Below are 20,396 nucleotides of genomic sequence, written 5' to 3'. Positions count from 1 at the left end.
GCTATCAAATGTTTAGCAGCCAAGGCTGCATACTCACGGTACCTGATATTCAGCTGGGAATGACTACAACAGTAAATAAACACAAGACATATATATACTCTATTAGCCAAAACACAACCAGGCTTATATATAATATGCCACAAATTAATCCTGCATAAAAACACCTGCGTGTTTGTTATGCTAGCTCCTAGCTCCTATGCTAGCTCCTAGCTCCATAGAACACGCCAATACAATTCAAACACCTGATCAACACACACAATCACTCAGCCCAAAAGACCGTTCACCTAACCCAAGGTTCATAAAGCTCATATATTTTTAAAAAGTTACGTACGTGACGCGCACGTACGGTCAAGCTATCAAATGTTTAGCAGCCAAGGCTGCATACTCACGGTACCTGGTATTCAGCTGGGAATGACTAAAACAGTAAATAAACACAAGACATATATTTACTCTATTAGCCACAACACAACCAGGCTTATATTTAATATGACACAAATTAATCCTGCATAAAAACACCTACGTCTTTGCTATGCTAACTCCTAGCTCCTATACTAGCTCCCAGCTCCATAGAACATGCCAATACAATTCAAACACCTGATCAACACACACAATCACTCAGCCCAAAAGACCGTTCACCTAACCCAAGGTTCATAAAGCTTATATATTTTAAAAAAGTTACGTACATACGCAAAAAAAAGTTGTGCACATACGGTCAAGCGATCAAATGTTTAGAAGCCAAAGCTGCATACTCACAGTAGCACGTCTGCGTCTTTGTCATCCAAATCAAAGTAATCCTGGTAAGAGTCTGTGTTGTCCCAGTTCTCTACAGGCGTCTGTGTATCGAAGTCAAAAGTCCTCCTGGTTAGAGTCTCAGTTATCCGAGTTCTTCCATCTTGACTGCATCTTTCGGGAATGTAAACAAAGAAGCGCCGGCTGTGTACTGTTGTTGCTGACTACGTTCGAAAAATACGTCCATTTCGCACCGACAACTTTCTTCTTTGCTTGCTCAGCTTCTTTCTCCATAATGCAATGAACATGATTGCAACAGATTCACGAACACAGATGTCCAGAATACTGTGGAATTATGAAATGAAAACAGAGCTTTTTCGTATTGGCTTCAATGTGGAAGGCATACCCGTGTTCCCCGGGCTACGTCACGCGCATACGTCATCCTCAGAGGCGTTTCGAACCGGAAGTTTAGCGGCAAATTTAAAATGTCACTTTATAAGTTAACCCGGCCGTATTGGCATGTGTTATAATGTTAAGATTTCATCATTGATATATAAACTATCAGACTGCGTGGTCGGTAGTAGTGGGTTTCAGTAGGCCTTTAATCTAACCAACCACGGAAGGCACCACGCAATGTAAACCAATCAGAAGCAATGTCTGGGCGTCTGTATTTTTCACACACCTCAACGGAGTGTCGCCAATTCGGCAACTTTCTTGCTGAATCTAGTGACTTTTCAACGCCCCTTGGTGACTTTCTTTCTCCAAAGCGATTAGCCACAAATCTAGTGACTTTTTCTGATGTTTTGGAGACATGAAAGCACATATCACTCTGCAGTTAATGTCTTCAACAAACAGCAGGTGCCACCGTGAGCTCCTCCTCACATCCCCAACTGTATACCGTATTTCCTTGAATAGCCGCAGGGGCGTTAATTAATTTAAAACCTCCTGTCACTCCTGCGTTTACCGGAAACCGGCGGGATGGCCGTGCATGCGGTAATTATTTTAAAACCTCTTCTCACTCCGGCGTTTACCAAAAGGAATCCATAAAATTTAGGCGTGCGCTTTGAGTGTGATGTAAGCATACCATCATGAAAAGCACATTTAATTAAAAAAAACGTTATTATGGTCTTACCTGTACTTATAAATGGAGTCCATTTGCAGCTCCTTCTGACCAAAAGCATCGATAATTTGTTTATAGAAGTCTTCCTTATTTTCTTTCTTCAGTTTTAAAAGTCTCTGTTTCGATGGAGATATTCCTTTAATTATTACCTCCTGCTTCGATTGAAAGTCCAGTTTAGAAAACTGTTTTATTTTATATACCGGTATGTAATCCTCCATGTTAAAAGTTCAGGCAGAGGAAAAAAAAAAAAATCTCTTGCTGCGTGTGTTCACTTCTTCTGCAGTACCGGAAGTCGCAAGAAGGATCATTAGCGCGGCAGCGCCCTCTACCACCAGGAGGCGGGAGTCATTTAATGACTTATACAGTATTTCACACACGCAGCTACGGTATATTAATAAAACATAGCTGCTTACTGTTCTCTTTAGCATATTGTACCGGTATTCAATAGCTTGGACCTTAAATCCTACTGAAAAGCTCTTTATCTTTTTTCCTTTGTGCGATTGTAAACTACTGAAAGCAGCTTCCTCCATTTTGAAAATGAGGACAGATGCGTCACTCGTGACGTAACGAATTTGACCCGGTGGAAGTTCTAGCCATATGCTAAATATTTTGCGAAACGAGTTTGACCCGGCGAAAATTATAGACATGCGATAATAAAATTAATATTTTGCGAAACAAATTTGATCCAGCTTCAATAATAAACCGGCGATAAGGCCAAGCATGCGTTAATTATTTTGAGAAACGAGTTTGACCCGGCAGTAATTCTAGACGTGCGAATACTATATTCCCTGCGCCAATTCAAGGAAATACGGTATACTGTATAACAGAACTTTCCTCCAGAAGGTCTTATCTTTGTCCATGTGATCAGCAGCAAACTTTAGACGAGCCTTAAGGTGTCGCTTCTGGAGCAAGGGCTTCCTTCTTGCATGGTAGCCTCTCAGTCCATGGCGATGCAAAACATGCTTGACTGTGGACACTGACACCTGTGTTCCACCAGCTTACAATTCATTGCAGACCTGCTTTTTGGTGGTTTTTGGTTGACTCTTGATCATCCTGACCTATTTTTTCTCAGCAGCAGGTGATAGCTTGCCCTTTCTTCCTGATCGTGGCAGTGACAAAACTGTGCCATGCACTTTATACTTACGAACAATTGTTTGCACAGTTGCTCTTGGGACCTTAAGCTGCTTGGAAATGGCTCCATGTGATTTTCCTGACTTGTTCAAGTCAATGATTCGTTTTTTCAGATCTGTGCTGAGTTCCTTTGACTTTCCCATTGTCACGTTTGTAATCGTGTCTAATGACTGCATCACATGAGCCCTATTGAAATGGGTTCAGAGAAGTCAATAGGTGTCGTCAATCATAATCACTCACATGAAGTTAAGAGGCCATGCCATGAAGCTAATTTGATTTGATTGTAACTTTTCTACATCACCAACATTGATAATGTATGTTGCTGTATGTATACTTTTGACCGAGCAGATTTGGTCACATTTTCAGTAGACCCATAATAAATTCATAAAAGAACCAACCTTCATGAATGTTTTTTGTGACAAACAAGTATGTGCTCCAATCACTCTATCACAAAAAAATAAGAGTTGTAGAAATTATTGGAAACTCAAGACAGCCATGACATTATGTCCTTCACTAGTGTATGTAAGTGTATTAATTAGTTCTGTGTCAAAGCTTGGAACCCTAAATACTCACTATATCCATGTTTCCCATTAAAATGTATTGGAATTCAGTTATTCAATCAACACCACAATTTTAACATGTATTATATTTTTAATAGGACAAAATAACTTGTAGATAACAGATGGTGTATCAAAAACAATACAATATAATGTTCAACAAATAACTGCAGCGGTTTTAGGAGTACTGTAATAATAATTACCTTGGAGAGCATATTTCTACCGTATCTCCTGTGAGCTGCTTCTCCATCCATCACACCATCAGCAGCTTCTCAATATTTTCATGGATAGATGTGCACGCTTTTATTTCAATGCTTTTGGTTGCCGATATTATAGCCTTTATCGACTCTTTCTATTATTTTGCCAAGTCGGTCATGTTTTTCGACAATTTCTTTCTTTAATTCAATTTATTTAATTTGCCTGTTTTTCTTGGCACTGCCCTTCACACTCACTTTCTTAGTTTTCATGAAAAACAAATGTCTCGCTAATGCTTGCGAGCGAGAGACTGGATGTTTGCTATGCATTTCCTATGCCAACTAGCAGCGGGGACGCTCATAACCGGAATTTTTGCTCACGACCTAAAGCATAACAATTAGCCGGGTGACTGCTCAAATCCCAAAAGTACCTTGTGAGCTGTACATTTAACAATGACAGAGCCCTGCATGGTCAGACTGATTGGGGTCTATCGGTAGCAGAATTATGTATTCATGTATTTATATTTAATTATATACAGTTCAAGTTTCCAGTCATGTGTCTGCCATAAGTTGGATTTGGACATTTGAGAGCCAAAGAAGCATGTGAGTTCCTTTTTTTGAGGTCAAAGAGTTGGTTCCTTTTGAAAAGCTCTCCCTGTTTCTACAGCCTCTACAACAACCTATTGGAGTTTCTCACGGTGATCCTGTCAATGCTGGTGTCTACGCAACTTTCTACTTGCCATTGAGTGTTTTAATTTGCTCAGCTGTTGATATGGTGATGAGGTGAACTGTGAATTCCCTTTTTTCTTCTTCACTTTTTTACTTTACTCACATTTAGGACTACTAAAAATGTATACCGGTATTTCATTTTGCACAATGATCACTCACCTTAATTGTCTCAAGTTAATGTTATTTAACAAATCTGAGATGGGGTTTTCTGGTGTTGTTCTCCAGTGATTCACTTCTTATATAAATGGAAGAACTTTTAATGTTGCTTTTAATGATGTAAAGTCCAATGTGTCCAACATGTCATATGGTGTGGCCCAGGGTTCTGTTCTGAGGCCTGTTTTATTTTTGTTGTATCTGACGCCGATTGGGAGGTTGATCAGTAGTTTTAAAAATGTTTCTTATCATTTCTATGCAGATTATATTCAACTGTTAGGCTCCTTCAATGATTCAGAGTTTCACTTTTTATCTGAGTTCTTGGAGTGCGTATCCTGTATTAAAAATTGGTTGTCCTCAAATTTCCTCCAGATACATTTTAACAAAACGGAAACTCTGATAATTGCTCCCGATAAAAAGATCCCCCTGATCAAGAACTCCCTTGCATCTGTGCATCTGTTAAATGCAGCCTCAGAAACCTTGGGGTTGTGTTTGATCAGTCCATATCTTTGGAGGGTCACTGCCATCAACTGACCAAAAACTGTTCTTATCATCTCAGAAATATTTCTAAAGGGAAAATTGGATCTCGAAATGATCATTCATGCGTTCATTTCGTCTCGTATTGACTATTGCAATTCTTTTTTCATTCTTTTCAACAAGTCAACGCTAAAGAGACTTCAGACTGTACAAAATGCAGCTGCCAAACTTTAGACCGGTGCACCCAGAACAGCCCATATTACCCCCATTTTATCCAGTCTTCATTGGCTTCCAGTTAAATTCCTCATTGAGTTTAAAATTTTAGTCCTGACATTCCGTGCATTGCATGATGGGGCCCCTCAGTACATCAGTGACTTGCTATGCCCCTACTCTTCAGGGCGCAGCCACGGGTCTTCAGGTCAGGGTCTTCTAAAGATCCCAAAAACTTGTTTTAAAACCCGTGGAGACCTGGAATTCCAGGCTATAGCTCACAGACTCTGGAACAATTTGCACCAGTCCCTCCGTGATCTTGACTGTGTTGAAACTTTTAAGAAACATTTGAAAACTTCTATTTTTAGTAAAGCTTCTAGTTAATGCAGCTTTTAACTACGGTATCAATTTTAATCCACTTTGTATCCTTTTTATGATATTGCGCCTGTTGTTTTAATTGAATTGTTTTACTTTACCTATGTTTTGTACAGCGCTTTGTGATTTTATCTGTGAAAAGCGCTTTATAAATACAATTTACTTACTAACTTACTTACTTACTTAATTATTTGGCATGTTTTGTTCTATTTTCTGCAGTCAGTGAAATCACTACGACTCCTGTTGTAGAGGAGAAACCTCTCCAGGCTGCAAATGGAGCTGTCGGTGTGTCTCAAGTCAAGAGCAGAAAGCGAGTGTTTCCAGTGCCTCAAACTCAGAATCCCAACCCTATACATGAAGCTGTTGGCTACTGCAACATCCCAAATCGCACTGAACAAGCATGGGAAGGTGAGACCATATGAAGAGTGTGATTGCCCTTCTTTTTCAAAACCTAATTATTTGCAAAAACGACAAAATGTATCACTGAGGAAAAAAAAAAATCATATTTAAATATCTTTTAAATCATATTTCATTCATAACATTATCCATCCATCCATTTCTACTGCTTGTCCCTTTTGGGGTCGCGTATTAAAGGCCTACTGAAATGAAATGTTTTTATTTAAACAGGGATAGCAGATCCATTCTATGTGTCATACTTGATCATTTTGCAATATTGCCATATTTTTGCTGAAAGGATTTAGTATAGAACAACGACGATAAAGTTCTCAACTTTTGGTCTCTGATAAAAAAAAGCCTTGCCCCTACCGGAAGTAGCGTGACGTTTTCAGTTGTTCACTTCCTCATATTTTCCTATTGTTTTCAACGGAGCTAGAGCTATTCGGACCGAGAAAGCCACGATTACCCCATTAATTTGAGCGAGGATGAAAGATTTGTGTATGAGGAAAGTTAGAGTGACGGACTAGAATGCAGTGAAATACATATCTTTTTTCGCTCTGACCGTAACTTAGGTACAAGCTGGCTCATTGGATTCCACACAATCTCCTTTTTCTATTGTGGATCACGGATTTGTATTTTAAACCACCTCGGATACTATAGCTTCTTGAAAATGAGAGTCGAGAACGCGAAATGGACATTCACAGTGACTTTTATCTCCACGACAATACATCGACTAAGCTCTTTAGCTACTGAGCTAACGTGATAGCATCTGTCTCAAATGCAGATAGAAACAAAATAAATAGATCCCTGACTGGAAGGATAGACAGAAGATCAACAATACTATTAAACCATGTACATGTAACTACACGGTTAATAATTCTCAGCTTAGCAAAGCTTAACAATGCTGTTCCTAACGACGCTAAGGCTAACTTAGCAACTTAGCAACCGGACCTCACAGAGCTATGATAAAAACATTAGCGCTCCACCTACGCCAGCCAGCCCTCATCTGCTCATCAACACCCGTGCTCACCTGCGTTCCAGCGATCGACGGCGCGACGAAGGACTTCACCCCAACACAAATGCGGTTGGCGGCTAGCATTGGCTGGCGCGTCTGCTATCCAAGTAAGACCTTCTTGTTGTGTTGCTACAGCCAGCCGCTAATACACCGATCCCACCTACAACTTTCTTCTTTGCAATCTCCATTGTTCATTAAACAAATTGCAAAAGATTCACCAACACAGATGTCCAGAATACTGTGGAATTATGAAATGTAAACACAGCTTTTTGTATTGGCTTCAATGGGGAAGCCATACCTCTGTTTTCCTGGCTACGTCACACGCATACGTCATCCTCCAAAGGCGTTTTCAACCGGAAGTTTAGCGGGAAATTTAAAATTGCACTTTATAAGTTAACCCGGCCGTATTAGCATGTGTTGCAATGTTAAGATTAGTGGGTTTCAGTAGGCCTTTAATGTTTTTTTAGCTTAAGATTAGCATCATAACGCCTCTTTACACTTGTCATGTCAGTTTGCACTGATTAATGGTAATATAATATTTGAAATTAGGGATCAGTATCAAACGATTCTTGCGAAAAGTATGTGAACGTCATTGCTGATTAGTGCCTTTTAAACACTGATCCCCACTGGCTAACACTACAGTATACTTACTCTAATTCCCCCGGCTGACAAGGGCCTAGCAGCTAATTATGTAAGTCCATACATAGTGTGGAGCTGCTCCCCTAACTAATAATAATCACCAACTGCATTTTTTAGTATCTTAAAGCTGGGGTGCCTAAGTTGTATTATATTTATTATATCAAAAAATCATATCAGTATATCATACAGTATATTGTTACAGTAATAATTTCTGAAAAAATAGTACATCAGTGTGCCTTATAATTAAATATTTTAGTAAATAAAACCTCGTAAGACAAAATAATTTGTCTTCGGGGTGGTGAGCCTCTCAAGATCCAACTACAGGATTTAGAGAAAGGAGCGATGAGCAGAGCCCACGAAGGAGCATGCAAACTTTCATCCATCCATTTTCTACCGCTTATTCCCTTCGGGGTCGCGGGGGGCGCTGGAGCCTATCTCAGATACAGTCGGGCGGAAGGCGGGGTACACCCTGGACAAGCCGCCACCTCATCGCAGGGCCAACACAGATAGACAGACAACATTCACACTCACATTCACACACTAGGGCCAATTTAGTGTTGCCAATCAACCTATCCCCAGGTGCATGTCTTTGGAGGTGGGAGGAAGCCGTATTACCCGGAGGGAACCCACGCAGTCACGGGGAGAACATGCAAACTCCACACAGAAATATCCCGAGGCCGGGATTGAACTCACGACTACTCAGGACCTTCGTATTTCGAGGCAGACGCACTAACCCCTCTGCCACCGTGCAAACTTGTTTTCAGTAAAGCATGGCTGCTGAACACCCACCTGGAAAGATTGCAAGACATGTACTTTCTGTCACAGCGTATACTGCTAAAAACCCCAAAAAGAAGAAATCAGAGGAAGAAAAGAAAGACGCTGTAAATTTAAAAAAAACAAAGAGCCAAAACTCTTCCATTAGTCTGCCTTTAACAAGGAGTGTTAACATCTTGGAGAGTTCTTGCACCAGGTGAATTGACATGAATCATGGCTCCAACACGAGATGTCAACTGAAACAAAGGAGACGGTTATCAAACTTCCTCACAAATTTAAATCATCAGGAAATCTTGCAAAATATGTTAATTGTTCAGTCATCTGTGTTTAAAATCTGGACCACGTACAAACAACATGGGAAGGTTGAAAAAGGCAAGTATACCGGTAGACCAAGGAAACCATCAAAGTGTCAAGACAGAAAACTTAAGGCAATATGTTTTGAAAAGCAAAACAAATGAAGAACAAATGGGTGGAAACTGGCGTCACCGTCTGTGACCGAACTGTAAGAAACCGCCTAATGTAAATTGGATTTAAATACAGAAAAGCTAAACGAAAGCCATCATTAAGGTTAGAGTGTCCGCCCTGAGATCGGTAGGTTGGAGTTCAAATCCCAGCCGAGTCATACCAAAGACTATAAAAATGGGACCCATAACCTCCCTGCTTGGCACTCAGCAACAAAGGGTTGGAGTTGGGGGTTAAATCACCAAAATGATTCCAGGGCGCGGCGCCGCTGCTGCCCACTGCTCCCCAAGGGGATGGGACAAATGCAGAGGACACATTTCACCACATCTAGTGTGTGTGTGACAATCATTGGTACTTTAATCTTTAATCTTTAAAACAATTTAAACACGGTTACGAAGAGCTAAGGAAAACAAGGGTGGACTATGGATGACTAGATACCAGATGCCAATTCTCTTTTTAGAATTGAGTGATTCCATTATTCTTTCTACTCTGCTTGATCTATAAATGCAACTGTTACTGCCTACCACATTTTATTGACTTGATTTATTTTATTGTTTCTTAAAGCCTGAAAGTTGCCGTTTGAAATGACTCCAGTTTTGTGTCATTCCTTGCCTGTTAATATCTTTTTTTCTACACAATCAAAAACTGATTTAATATGCTCCAAGTCTGGCGATTTCATTATTTTTTGCCAGGGGTTGTGTTAGTGGACTATTTTAAGACACCCCCATTTGTGAGAACATCGGTTGTAGAACATCAACAATTCGAGGGGATGTTGATGAAGAGTTTTGGTATATGCTAAACAGTATCTGGCCCTTAAATCTAGCATTTACCCACTTGGTAAGTAAAAATACTAAAAGTTATGCAATATATTTGAAGCGTAGCAAGTGTAAATGATTTAAAACCTGTTTATTTCATACTGTAACTTTCATGCAACTGGTGATACTCATTTGTTTAAATGTAATGTACTGTATGATGATAATGACTGTCCCTCTTCTAGGTCACAGTCCGGCAGATTATACGCTGCTGTCTGTCCAGATAATGATTCGCCATGGGGACCGTTACCCTCTCTACTCTATTCCCAAGACCAAGCGGCCAGCCATCAACTGTACCCTGTCAATTACAAGGTATGATTATGAATGGCATGCTGTAACTGAAATAATTTTCATTGGCTGGAATGTGTCAATGAATGTGAAAAAAGCATGTCCCATATTCTTTTTTTACTTTCATGTAATTTTTTGTGATGTCATTTGCTTTTGTTTTACTTTGCGATATCGTCCATTTAAGATGGCACATAAAAAAAAAACTTGCTTTTATAAAAACATGTTCATTTCGTAATTAAGGTTTTAATAGTGTAGCGTTTTGGGAAACAGTACTGTGGGTTACCCAGCATGCCTTGTGGTATATAGATGGGGCTGTAATTTTGCATGTATATTGGTATGTGTATTGGCGTTTAATTTGATGTGCAGTCGATAATGTCTCAATCAGTGTTAAATTTGTGTTATTATTGTTGTTGCCCTATCAGTGAGGTAGGTGTTTGGGTTACAACATGTAACAGAGTATTTGCAAAGCTGATAGCTGTAAATAAAGGCCATTTCCTTGAAGTAACAGTAGAATGGAAAAAAAGGTGACTTTATATGCTTAATTGTGTTTCATTGTATCCATTAAACCAGGGGTCGGCAACCCGCGGCTCCGGAGCCGCATGCGGCTCCTTGACCACTCTGATGCGGCTCAGCTACATACATGCCGACCCAGGAGATTTATGGATCTCAGTGTCTCTCATAGATTACTCCCAGGGAAAAAATAATCTTATTTACACTCTAATTACTAAATAAAGGGCGTGCCCTAATTGCACTGCAGTAATTGTCCTCTATGGCATTTACATATAGCGTGCCAGTCCAGCCGCATGTTGTTATTCCTTGCACACACAGGGGACAGCAAAGCCTACTTACTCATCAGCCACACAGCTTACACTGACGGTAGCCATATCAAACAACTTTAACATTGTTACGTTACAAATATGCGCCACACTGTGAACCCACACCAAAAAAGAATGAAAAATACATTTCTGGAGAACATCCCACCGTAACACAACATAAACACAACACAACCATTACCCAGAATCCCATGCAGCCCTAACTCTTCCGGTCTACATTATACACCCCCGCTACCACCAAATCCCCCCCCCCCCCGTGCGTTGGTTGAGCGGAAGAGTTAGGGCTGCATGGGATTCTGGGTATTGGTACCGTCAGTGTAAGATGTGTGGCTGCTGAGGTAGTAGCCTTGCTGTCAATTACGTGAGCAAACTGAAGCTGCATTCTACATGTGGTCGAGCAGGTACACTGTTAGAGCAGACCGCAGAGGGTGCCAATTGCAGTGTCATCACGCTCTGATATTCGGGAGTCTCCCGGGATAAATGAGAGGGTTGGCAAGTATAACATCAAATTTCCACATTAAAGTGCGTGCTGGTGCGTGTGTCGGAGACCCCTGGTTAACATAGCACAAAGCATTTAAGCTTTGTATGCGGTGTTTTTCATTTAAAATTTTAGAATTTTTTTTGTGGCTTTCTTTAATTTGTGAAAACTTGCCAAAATGGCTCTTTGAGTGGTAAAGGTTGCCGACCCCTGCATTAAACCAATCCAATCTAATCCACTTTATTTATATAGCACATTTCAAAAAACAATAAACGTTTTGCAAAGTGCTGCACAGGAGTTAAATTACACATTTAGAAGCAGGATAAAACTAAGGAAAGACAATTGTAAAACAAACATTTAACTAAAAAGAGAATAAATTCATAAAATACATAAAAATAAAATAAAATACACTACAATCGCACAACTCTCACGCTGGTTTAAAAGCCAAGGGGTAAAATTATGTTTTGAGACGTGATTTAAAACTTACTAAAGAGTGAGCCGTCCGAATAGCAAGAGCTGATATCGTTCTAAAGTTTTGGATCCACAGCAGAAAATGCACAATGCCCATTGGATTTTAACCAGGTTTTTGGGACGTCAAGAAGAAATTAATCAGCTGACCGCAGAGACCTTGTGGGGGTGTACATTTTTAAAAGTTCTGAAATATATTGTGACACTAATCCATTAAAAGATTTAAGAACAGACAATACAATTTTAAAATGAACTGGGAGCCGGTGAAGGGATGCTAAAATGGGGGTACTGTCCTCATGTTTTTTGTGCCAGTTAAAAGGGTAGCAGCAGCATTTTGGACGAGCTGCAATCGAGCAATTGAGGCCTGGTTCATGCCAACATAGAGTGAGTTGCAGTAGTTCAAACGTGATGAAATAAAAGCATGGATTACCCCCTCAAAGTCGTTAGAAGATAAAACTGATTTAATTTTTGCTAAAAGTCCTAGATGATAAAAACTGGATCGTACAACAGAGTTATTCTGCTGTTCCAATTTGAAATCATTGTCGAACTTAAAACCAAGATTTGTGACTGTGTGTTTAAAATAAAGCATCAGGAGGTCCAGGTCACTGGTGTGAGCATTCTGTTTTAATTTTGAGTCAAATAAAAATGATTTCCGTCTTGTGCTCATTTAAGTTTAGAAATTAGAAACCATCCATCCATCCATCCATCCATCCATCCATCCATTTTCTAACACTTGTCCCTTACCAAATTGTATGTACAATTTGCAAAGTATGTAAAAATACCGTCTTAACATCACAAATCAGACGGCCATTTTGAATATTCCTCTCCAAATGTCTTTGTCAATTTCCGTAAATTCGGGGTCGGATGGGAACGCTTATGCACTCTGACCATATCAGCAGATAAGTCATATTGGAAATATACAAAAATTAGAAAGAGATGTGTTGTCTATCATTCACAATCCTTATGTAAGACATGAACACCTATGTTGTTCTTTTTTTTATGCATTCTAAATCCATCCATCCATCAAATCGGAAATAGATAAATAAATAAAACATCCGCTAACAATAGAGTCAATAGGGGCTCCCTGTTCCGCCCACAAAGCCTTCCAAATAACCATTCAAAAACCTCCAAACAATACTCTATTTACATACTGTGACCTGAATATTAATCAAATGTTAGCGATGTTGTCATAATAAGCGCTAACGCAGACAAACTATTTTTAGCGGCGCATTGATAAAAGACCTGTACTGTGAGCCAGCCGATGTCCTGCTGCTGCCGCTGCTGCATCACGTCTCGGCTCATCAAAGTTATTCTAGGTTATAAATCATGGCTCTCATCTGGATAGTAGGAGGATTAACCTATAAATCTAGAAGTTGTTCATCTGTGACATTCAATTTATACCCGAAGATGGAGACAAAGACACACAACCGAGGACAGTGTCTGCAGGCAGCAACTTTCGTTTTAACCCTTTGTGTGGATTATGATGAATTCTTCATCCAAACAGGAAAATATAAACATCCCATCAGCTGAATCGCAATGAGAGCAGACATTTTACATTAAGCGATTGTTTTATTATTTTCGTAGCTTGCATTTCTTGTTTAGCACTTAGCAATGCTGCTACATGATGCTTAGTGTTTCACTAAAGCTGGATTTGTTTAGCACACAGCTTTTAAAACTTGTAGCTCACTCTTCTTATATTTACGATCAAAAATAAAAGGTTCTGCATAATAATTTTTCCAAAGTAATCGTTGGCTCTCATAAAGTTTGCATGATTTGCATTATTGTTGATGGAGAAGGGATCTTTGGTTCCCATCTCTACGGCACAGATCACGTGACTGGCTTGCTCATTATTTCCTAAAATGGCTCGGGAATCTCCAAAAGACTGATACTATTTTGATCATGTCTATTTACTCGCAAACTTTGTAAGCCTTATGGTGTTATAAATCAGATATATTTACGATAATAGCTTCAAAATAGAGGCAACTTGATTTTCTATTTTATTGGTACTTTAAGCAAGGCAAACTTTGCTTCTAACTAGATCCTGTGTGACTCAAGCTAGCCACAATAAATAGTCGCTAAGTTAACACTGTACCCTCCTGCAAAATCCTTTTATTGTGTTATGCACATGAATTGATTAACGTGGACCCCGACTTAAACAAGTTGAAAAACTTATTCGGGTGTTACCATTTAGTGGTCAATCGTACGGAATATGTACTGTACTGTGCAATCTACTAATAAAAGTTTCAATCAATCAATCAATGCATTGGTTTTACGATCCATACCACCTACTGGACTGGGTTGCAGTGACAAGCTGGTTTCAGACAGTCCCTGTAGCCCATTGTTATTAAGTAACAGCAAACAAGTATAGCCAAATCTTTTTGTGGCAGGCCGCCACAATTAAATGAACGTAGGGACGTGTCTATCGATCAGCCACTGATCAGTATCAACCAATATTCGTTAAAAAAGTATGTAATCGTCATTGCCAATTCTTGCCTTTTAGCTAGCAGCTAATGATGGGTCTTCATATAACGTGTGGAGCCACTCCCCGAAACTAATAATTACCTCCACAGAAAATAAACTGCATTACTTTGTATCTTAAGTATCATTATCAAGTATCATTATCACTAAAGGACGAGGCATGTTATAAGATGGTATAGATTTTATTTATATCACAATGAAAATTCTGTTGTTGCCGTACAAACTTTACATCCAGTAACGACATTAGAACATATTGATTTAAAAAGCACAGAGCAAATCAGGAGCAGGCATTGCAATAGCTAAGCTAAGCGCTAAGCCAGCTTTGAACAAAACCAAGAAATAGGTACTGTGAAAACTTTAAGAAGTCTTGATGGAACCACGTTACAGCAGAAAGTAAGCAGATTTTAACAGGAAATTAACAATAACTGTACATTATAAGGGTCTTGATATGTATAAATATGACAACAACTGATGGTGTGTCAGCATTGTCGCAGTTACTACAAAACACGTAAGAGGATGGCTGATCGATCCATATATTAGTGGTGTCGATACCAAGGGTAGTATCAGTATATGATTGATACTAGAGTCAGTAAGTCAATATTTTTATTTTCAGTCGCTTCATTTTTTTTAAATAGTAGATGTCTGTTTTTGCTTTTGTTAGGTTATTGTGTATGGACTTTCTCAAACAATTGTAAGCAATAAAAGTAAGGATGGGTACCGAAATGTGTACTTCTATAGGTGCCGACCGTATTGTGTCTGTACTACCGGGTATCGATTCACGTAGAACAAGGGTGCACACACTTTTTCACCATGCAAGCTACTTATAAAATTACGAAGCCAAAATGATCTACTTACTACAAAAATGCAAAACATATATTTATTTATGAATATATTGAGAATTCTTTATATGTACAATGTATGTTAACGTACCTTGCAAAACCGAATGAGTCCATATTGCACAACACAATTAACTATGTAACTTTTTTGTCATTACCTTACTCTGATGACTTGCACTGGATGGAATCAGTCAGGGATACATAGTTCGGACAGTAGCTGCTGAGAGCCGGCCTCAAGCACAATTCCAAATGTTCATCAGTCATGGTGGAACGATACTTGGATTTAAAGGCTGACTCACATTAATAAGTGGAGCCGAAAGATGCAGTCAAGGAAGTAGCACATTTCCTCATGTTGGGTTGCTTTTCCACTGTGAGTAAGTTCCAGAACGTATATTTCTGCCTTATTTTTTAAAGTCTAGAAACAATGCTTCAACGAATGCCTCTTTTACCATCTCTCCGACTTGGAAGGACTTCTGTTTTTTAACGATGAAATGATTCACGGTGGCGACTTTCGCTTTCGAAGTTAGCTGTGAGAAAAATGACTGCTGCCCGGACAACTGGCATTTTAGTTCCTTCACCTTTTTCCTCCTCAGGTCGCTTGTCGGTGGGAAGTAGGTGTCGTAGTTTTTATGAACTGTCCGAAAATGCCGCTCCACATTTCCCTTCATTGGTAGTGCAATGATAGTCTGACAGATGAGGCATATGCACATATGTATAAAAGTGAAACGTTTTTGGCTTTTTGCTTGGTCCAGCTCCTCCACTCATTTTTATACCCTTTCTTAAGTTTAGAGAAAAAAACAAAGGCTATACAATGGAGGCTAACTTGGTAACTGGCTAGCTGGCTTGATAGTTTGGCCGCATTTGGCATAGGTTGCGCATGCGCAGTCAGTGGTGTGCCGTCAGGGCTGATGCTGAAGTCTATCTTTTTTAATGCCATGTGATCTACTCACACTACTGGTCGATCGCGATCGACGTATTGTGCACCCCTGACGTAGAATAAAACAGTGCCATATTTCGATACCTTTTGTTCCACATGATGCAGACTCAGCCGGATTGAACACTTGGCTCAGAAACAAGCATTCAAGTAGCCCTTAAAGTGGACTCAGTTTGACTGTCTCTAGGTAAAGTTGCAATTTTCAATGCCAACAAAGCAATTATGCCCCATATGATAATGCTCGAACATACAGTGGGGCGCCACTTTTCAAAATGTGCTAGCTTGATGCTAATTTACCATTGCTTTGTCATTTGCATGCTACTGATTAGCATGAGCAGTTTTACATGGCGATTTCAACACCTTCAAATTTGGTAATTACAACTACAACTACGATGCATGTTACAATGTTCAAACAGCTGTTGCCCAATAAGTACAATACTCGGAGTATAATTACTTTTTAGTGCACAATAAAGACTTGATCTTCATTGTAATAACAAATACTACTTTACTTCTTGATTAGGCATCACACCATAGTCTATACACTACTACCGTCGTAAGTCTTGGAATTGCAACCGCATGTCAAGTCTACTATATAATACTTGCAAATGAAACTCAGAAGTGTAATACATCAATATATAACAACTGGACACCACAGTTATTATAAAAAAAATAGTTTTTATTACTAAATAAATTAACATTCATTAACACATGAACACACACAGGAGTACTGAAAATTGCTACCGTTGAGTACCAGTATCGATTCCCAGTTACCAGGATTTGGTAGCGTCTTGGTTCAAATATAAGATACCCAGCCCCAAATAAAAGAGAACAAGGATTTAGATGAAATATTGTGTTGATGTTGTTGAACTTTCAATAGCATTCCTCGTATTGAACAGTTTTCAGTTAATACATGTGATCAATATCTGTATTGGTATCGGAAGAGCTCACTCATGGATGATTGGAACCTGCAGCATGACACCCTGATACCCTGATTGGAAGATCATGGAAGATCATCTTCAGACAGTTGCAGAATGTCATTGATTAATGTCTGCATAGAGTAGAGGGGATATTGAGGCTGTTACAGTAAGTGCTGCATATATGATATTATAGTCTAGCAAACAATATGCATAGTGGTCCGTCCGCTGGGGCCTTGTCCGCCATACAGACTTTTTGCTAAAAGAACACAGATCACTGTTTCGTTCCAATCCATTTTGTAACATTACATAAGCTTTCATGATGTTTATGACCTCCGTCTCTCTCTACCGCTCTATTTCTTTATTCTTATACTGGCTCCAGCTTGCTAAACCACTGACTGCGGTTTATTGAGCTTTCCTCATTTGTTAAGCACACTTCCCTCTTGTAAGTCCTTCTTTCTCAGTCTCTTGTTCTTTTCCTTCCTCTCATTATGCCTTCATATGGTTCCTGATCTCACCGTCCCACTGTTCTTTGTAATCTTTTCTCTCTGCCCTGCAAGTACGAATAATCCCTTCTTATTAAGATAGTCCTCAACTATCTTGGATTGGCTACAGACAGCCTGGCTACTCTTGTCTGTATTATGACATTACTACCCTCAATTCAATCTATATTGTCCCTAAAAGCCGGCTGATTATGTGGATTTTAGCACTCTAGTGGGAATCTTGTTGCACCAATTCCATTTGGCCTTTCAACAAATACATTCACTTACCAATTTGTTAGATACAACTACAATATATTCAAATGTTGCGCAATAGTACATTGCAGAACATGTTTTGTTACAATTAATCCTAATATTTAGATTGAGGCCTCTTGGGGGGTTGGAATTTTGCATGATTTGGACTCGTTTTAAGCTATTCACACTAAAGGCATCATGGCAAGTTTAATAATACTGCATGAAAACAAAGGACAATGAAAAATAAAAAAAAGTACCATACTTTGAAAATGGTCTTGATAGTTTTTTGGTATCTGCAAACCACATGTTTGTTTTGTTTTTGTTTATGATTGTTATTGTATTGCAAATGTTGCACCCTTTTTCCATGGTATGTCCTCATCCAGACTATGATCACTGTGGAAGCAAGTGTATGTTTGTGCTGTCACAGATCCCCCCCCCCACCACTGTTTTTTAATCTGAGGGTTGAGCTGCTGCTCCTGCGGATTTGTCAAATTGAACCGTAATCTGCAATCATTTCCCATATCAGCTCACCGACTGCTCTTCTGGCTGCCCTCATTCTTGTGTGTTTTTGTGCATGTGTGGTCTAAGCCCCCACTGTTTTCATAGCATGGGCGTCCAAACTGTGGCCCGGGGTGAATTTGCAGCCTAGAGCTCGTTTTTTATTGTCCCGCGACTAGGGATGATGTTTGATAAGACATTATCGAGTTCGAGCCTATTATCGAATCCTATTATCGAACCGATTCCTTATCGATTCTCTTATCGAGTCCAGATAGGTTGTTGTGTATGGAAAAAAACACACAATATTTGGTTTAACAAATCACTTCACATTCTCTACTGCTCGCTACTATAGTATTACCATATCTGAGTTATTGTGCAGAAATGTGGGGAAATAACTACAAATGTGAGCTACATTCGTTAACCGTTTTACAAAAAAATTAATTAGACTGATACATAATGTTGGACATAGAGAACATACTAACACTTTATTTATTGAGTAAACATTTTTAAAGTTCCATGATTTGGTAAAATTGCAAACAGCTAAAATGATGTGTAATTAAATGATGGAATGGATTAAGTAAAGAAGTTAAACAATGTACTGATATGATCCAGGTTGTTCAAATGAATAGTGCTTACAAAGTACAAAGAAGAAGAATTATGAGAAATACTTTCAACCTTATTGAAAATAAGATATTCTTCATCTCAGTATATTAATAATGACTGAATTAATTAATAACATATTACAAAACTGTTGTATATACTAATTCACAGATATTTTATTATAAAAGGGTCAGTAAATGATGTATATTTTTATTTTTATTTGTTAATGCTATGAAGTGGGAAAGGGGTAGGATTATATAAGCTTTACTTCTTCCTACTCCTGTAAAGTGAAATGATATGAAACTCTGATGTATTACACTGTAAGTGTGTTCATGTTCCAAATAAATTAAAGAAATAAAGAAAGCACTAGTTTATTAGACAGACTTGCAAACTCTGTCGTGGTGTAGGCTACAAAAAGGCTACAAAAAGGCTCACGTTAACGTTACCGTTAGCCACTGACTATGCTTAGGTAACGTTAGTCTAGCTAACATTACTGCAGTCCTGGTCGACATAAGAGGTAACGTTACTACAAGTGAGCAGATATGGAAATTAACCGGCAACAGTTAACGTTAGTTACTCACCGGCGTCACCGCCACTGTAGCTGGGACTTGGGCAGCTGGCAGAAGAAGAGGGGCATTCTTCGTCGTCTGCCGCTGCTTACACGAGAGCGAAGCCTGGCAATAATTGCACATTGCCGCTTCCTCGTTTTTTTTGGTGAAATGAAGCCATGCCTTGGAGCGCTTTTTCCGGTCCATTTTTTTCCTGCTTTCCCCATCTGCGCCTAATGACTGGGCTACGTGACGTCATTTCTTGTGATGTCCCACGGGGCATTTCTTGTCGGGACGGGATTCGTTCCCAGGGATTCGAATAAAGAACCAACTCTTTTTCTTTACTATAGTGGTCTCGATAACGGGTACCGGTTCTCAAAAAGGGATTCGAGTCCGAGGACTTGGTTCTTTTCTTATCGAACAGCCGGGAAAACCGGTTTCGAGCATCATCCCTACCCGCGACACATTCTACAGACAAAATAAACACGTGCTGGAATAAAACATCACTCAAAACACTCAACCAAATACCCCCAAAAATGAGACCCGCAAACCAAAATGGCCGACGACTTGTGTGTCTTACTGCAGAGGTTCATAACCAAATATATGCATAAGAAGGGACTTATAAATAACTAGCGAAACGTTTATATACAATTATGTTGTGCAAAAGTAAATACATTAACAATGAATAGGTTTCTTAACTAAATGATCAATAAAAATTAAACTGCAAAAGAAAACAGCTTCAGAATCAGAATCAGTAGTACTTTATTAATCCCCTAGGGGAAATTAAGATTTTCAGCACAATCCCATTCAAGAGCAGACAAACATTACAGGGAGACAGAACAGGATCGCTGACGGGTCTGTCAACTTCCGGCGCCCCTTACAAAAAAGGTGAGAGACAGGTAAACACTGGGGAGGGGCAAACAATATTCAGTCTAAACCTGGGCCCCTGGAGAGAGGGTCCAGACTGAGGCCAAGGAACAAAAAAACTCATAGCCATAGCACACATAAATATGT

At 39.3% G+C, this 20,396-nt stretch overlaps 1 protein-coding gene across 1 annotated transcript in view; it reads left to right on the top strand.

The window, feature by feature from the left end:
- pxylp1 (2-phosphoxylose phosphatase 1) overlaps positions 1-20,396 on the top strand; it is a 77,512-nt gene that overhangs the window by 42,723 nt on the left and 14,393 nt on the right. Inside the window, exons 3-4 of the mRNA XM_062068609.1 lie at positions 5,895-6,083; positions 9,959-10,085. Coding sequence (XP_061924593.1) covers positions 5,895-6,083; positions 9,959-10,085 — 316 coding nt within the window. The remainder of the gene's footprint in view (positions 1-5,894; positions 6,084-9,958; positions 10,086-20,396) is intronic.

The sequence above is a fragment of the Entelurus aequoreus genome, linkage group LG13, assembly GCF_033978785.1.
Source record: "Entelurus aequoreus isolate RoL-2023_Sb linkage group LG13, RoL_Eaeq_v1.1, whole genome shotgun sequence".
Taxonomy (NCBI): Eukaryota; Metazoa; Chordata; class Actinopteri; order Syngnathiformes; family Syngnathidae; genus Entelurus; species Entelurus aequoreus.
This window is presented reverse-complemented; position numbering and strand designations above follow the sequence as displayed.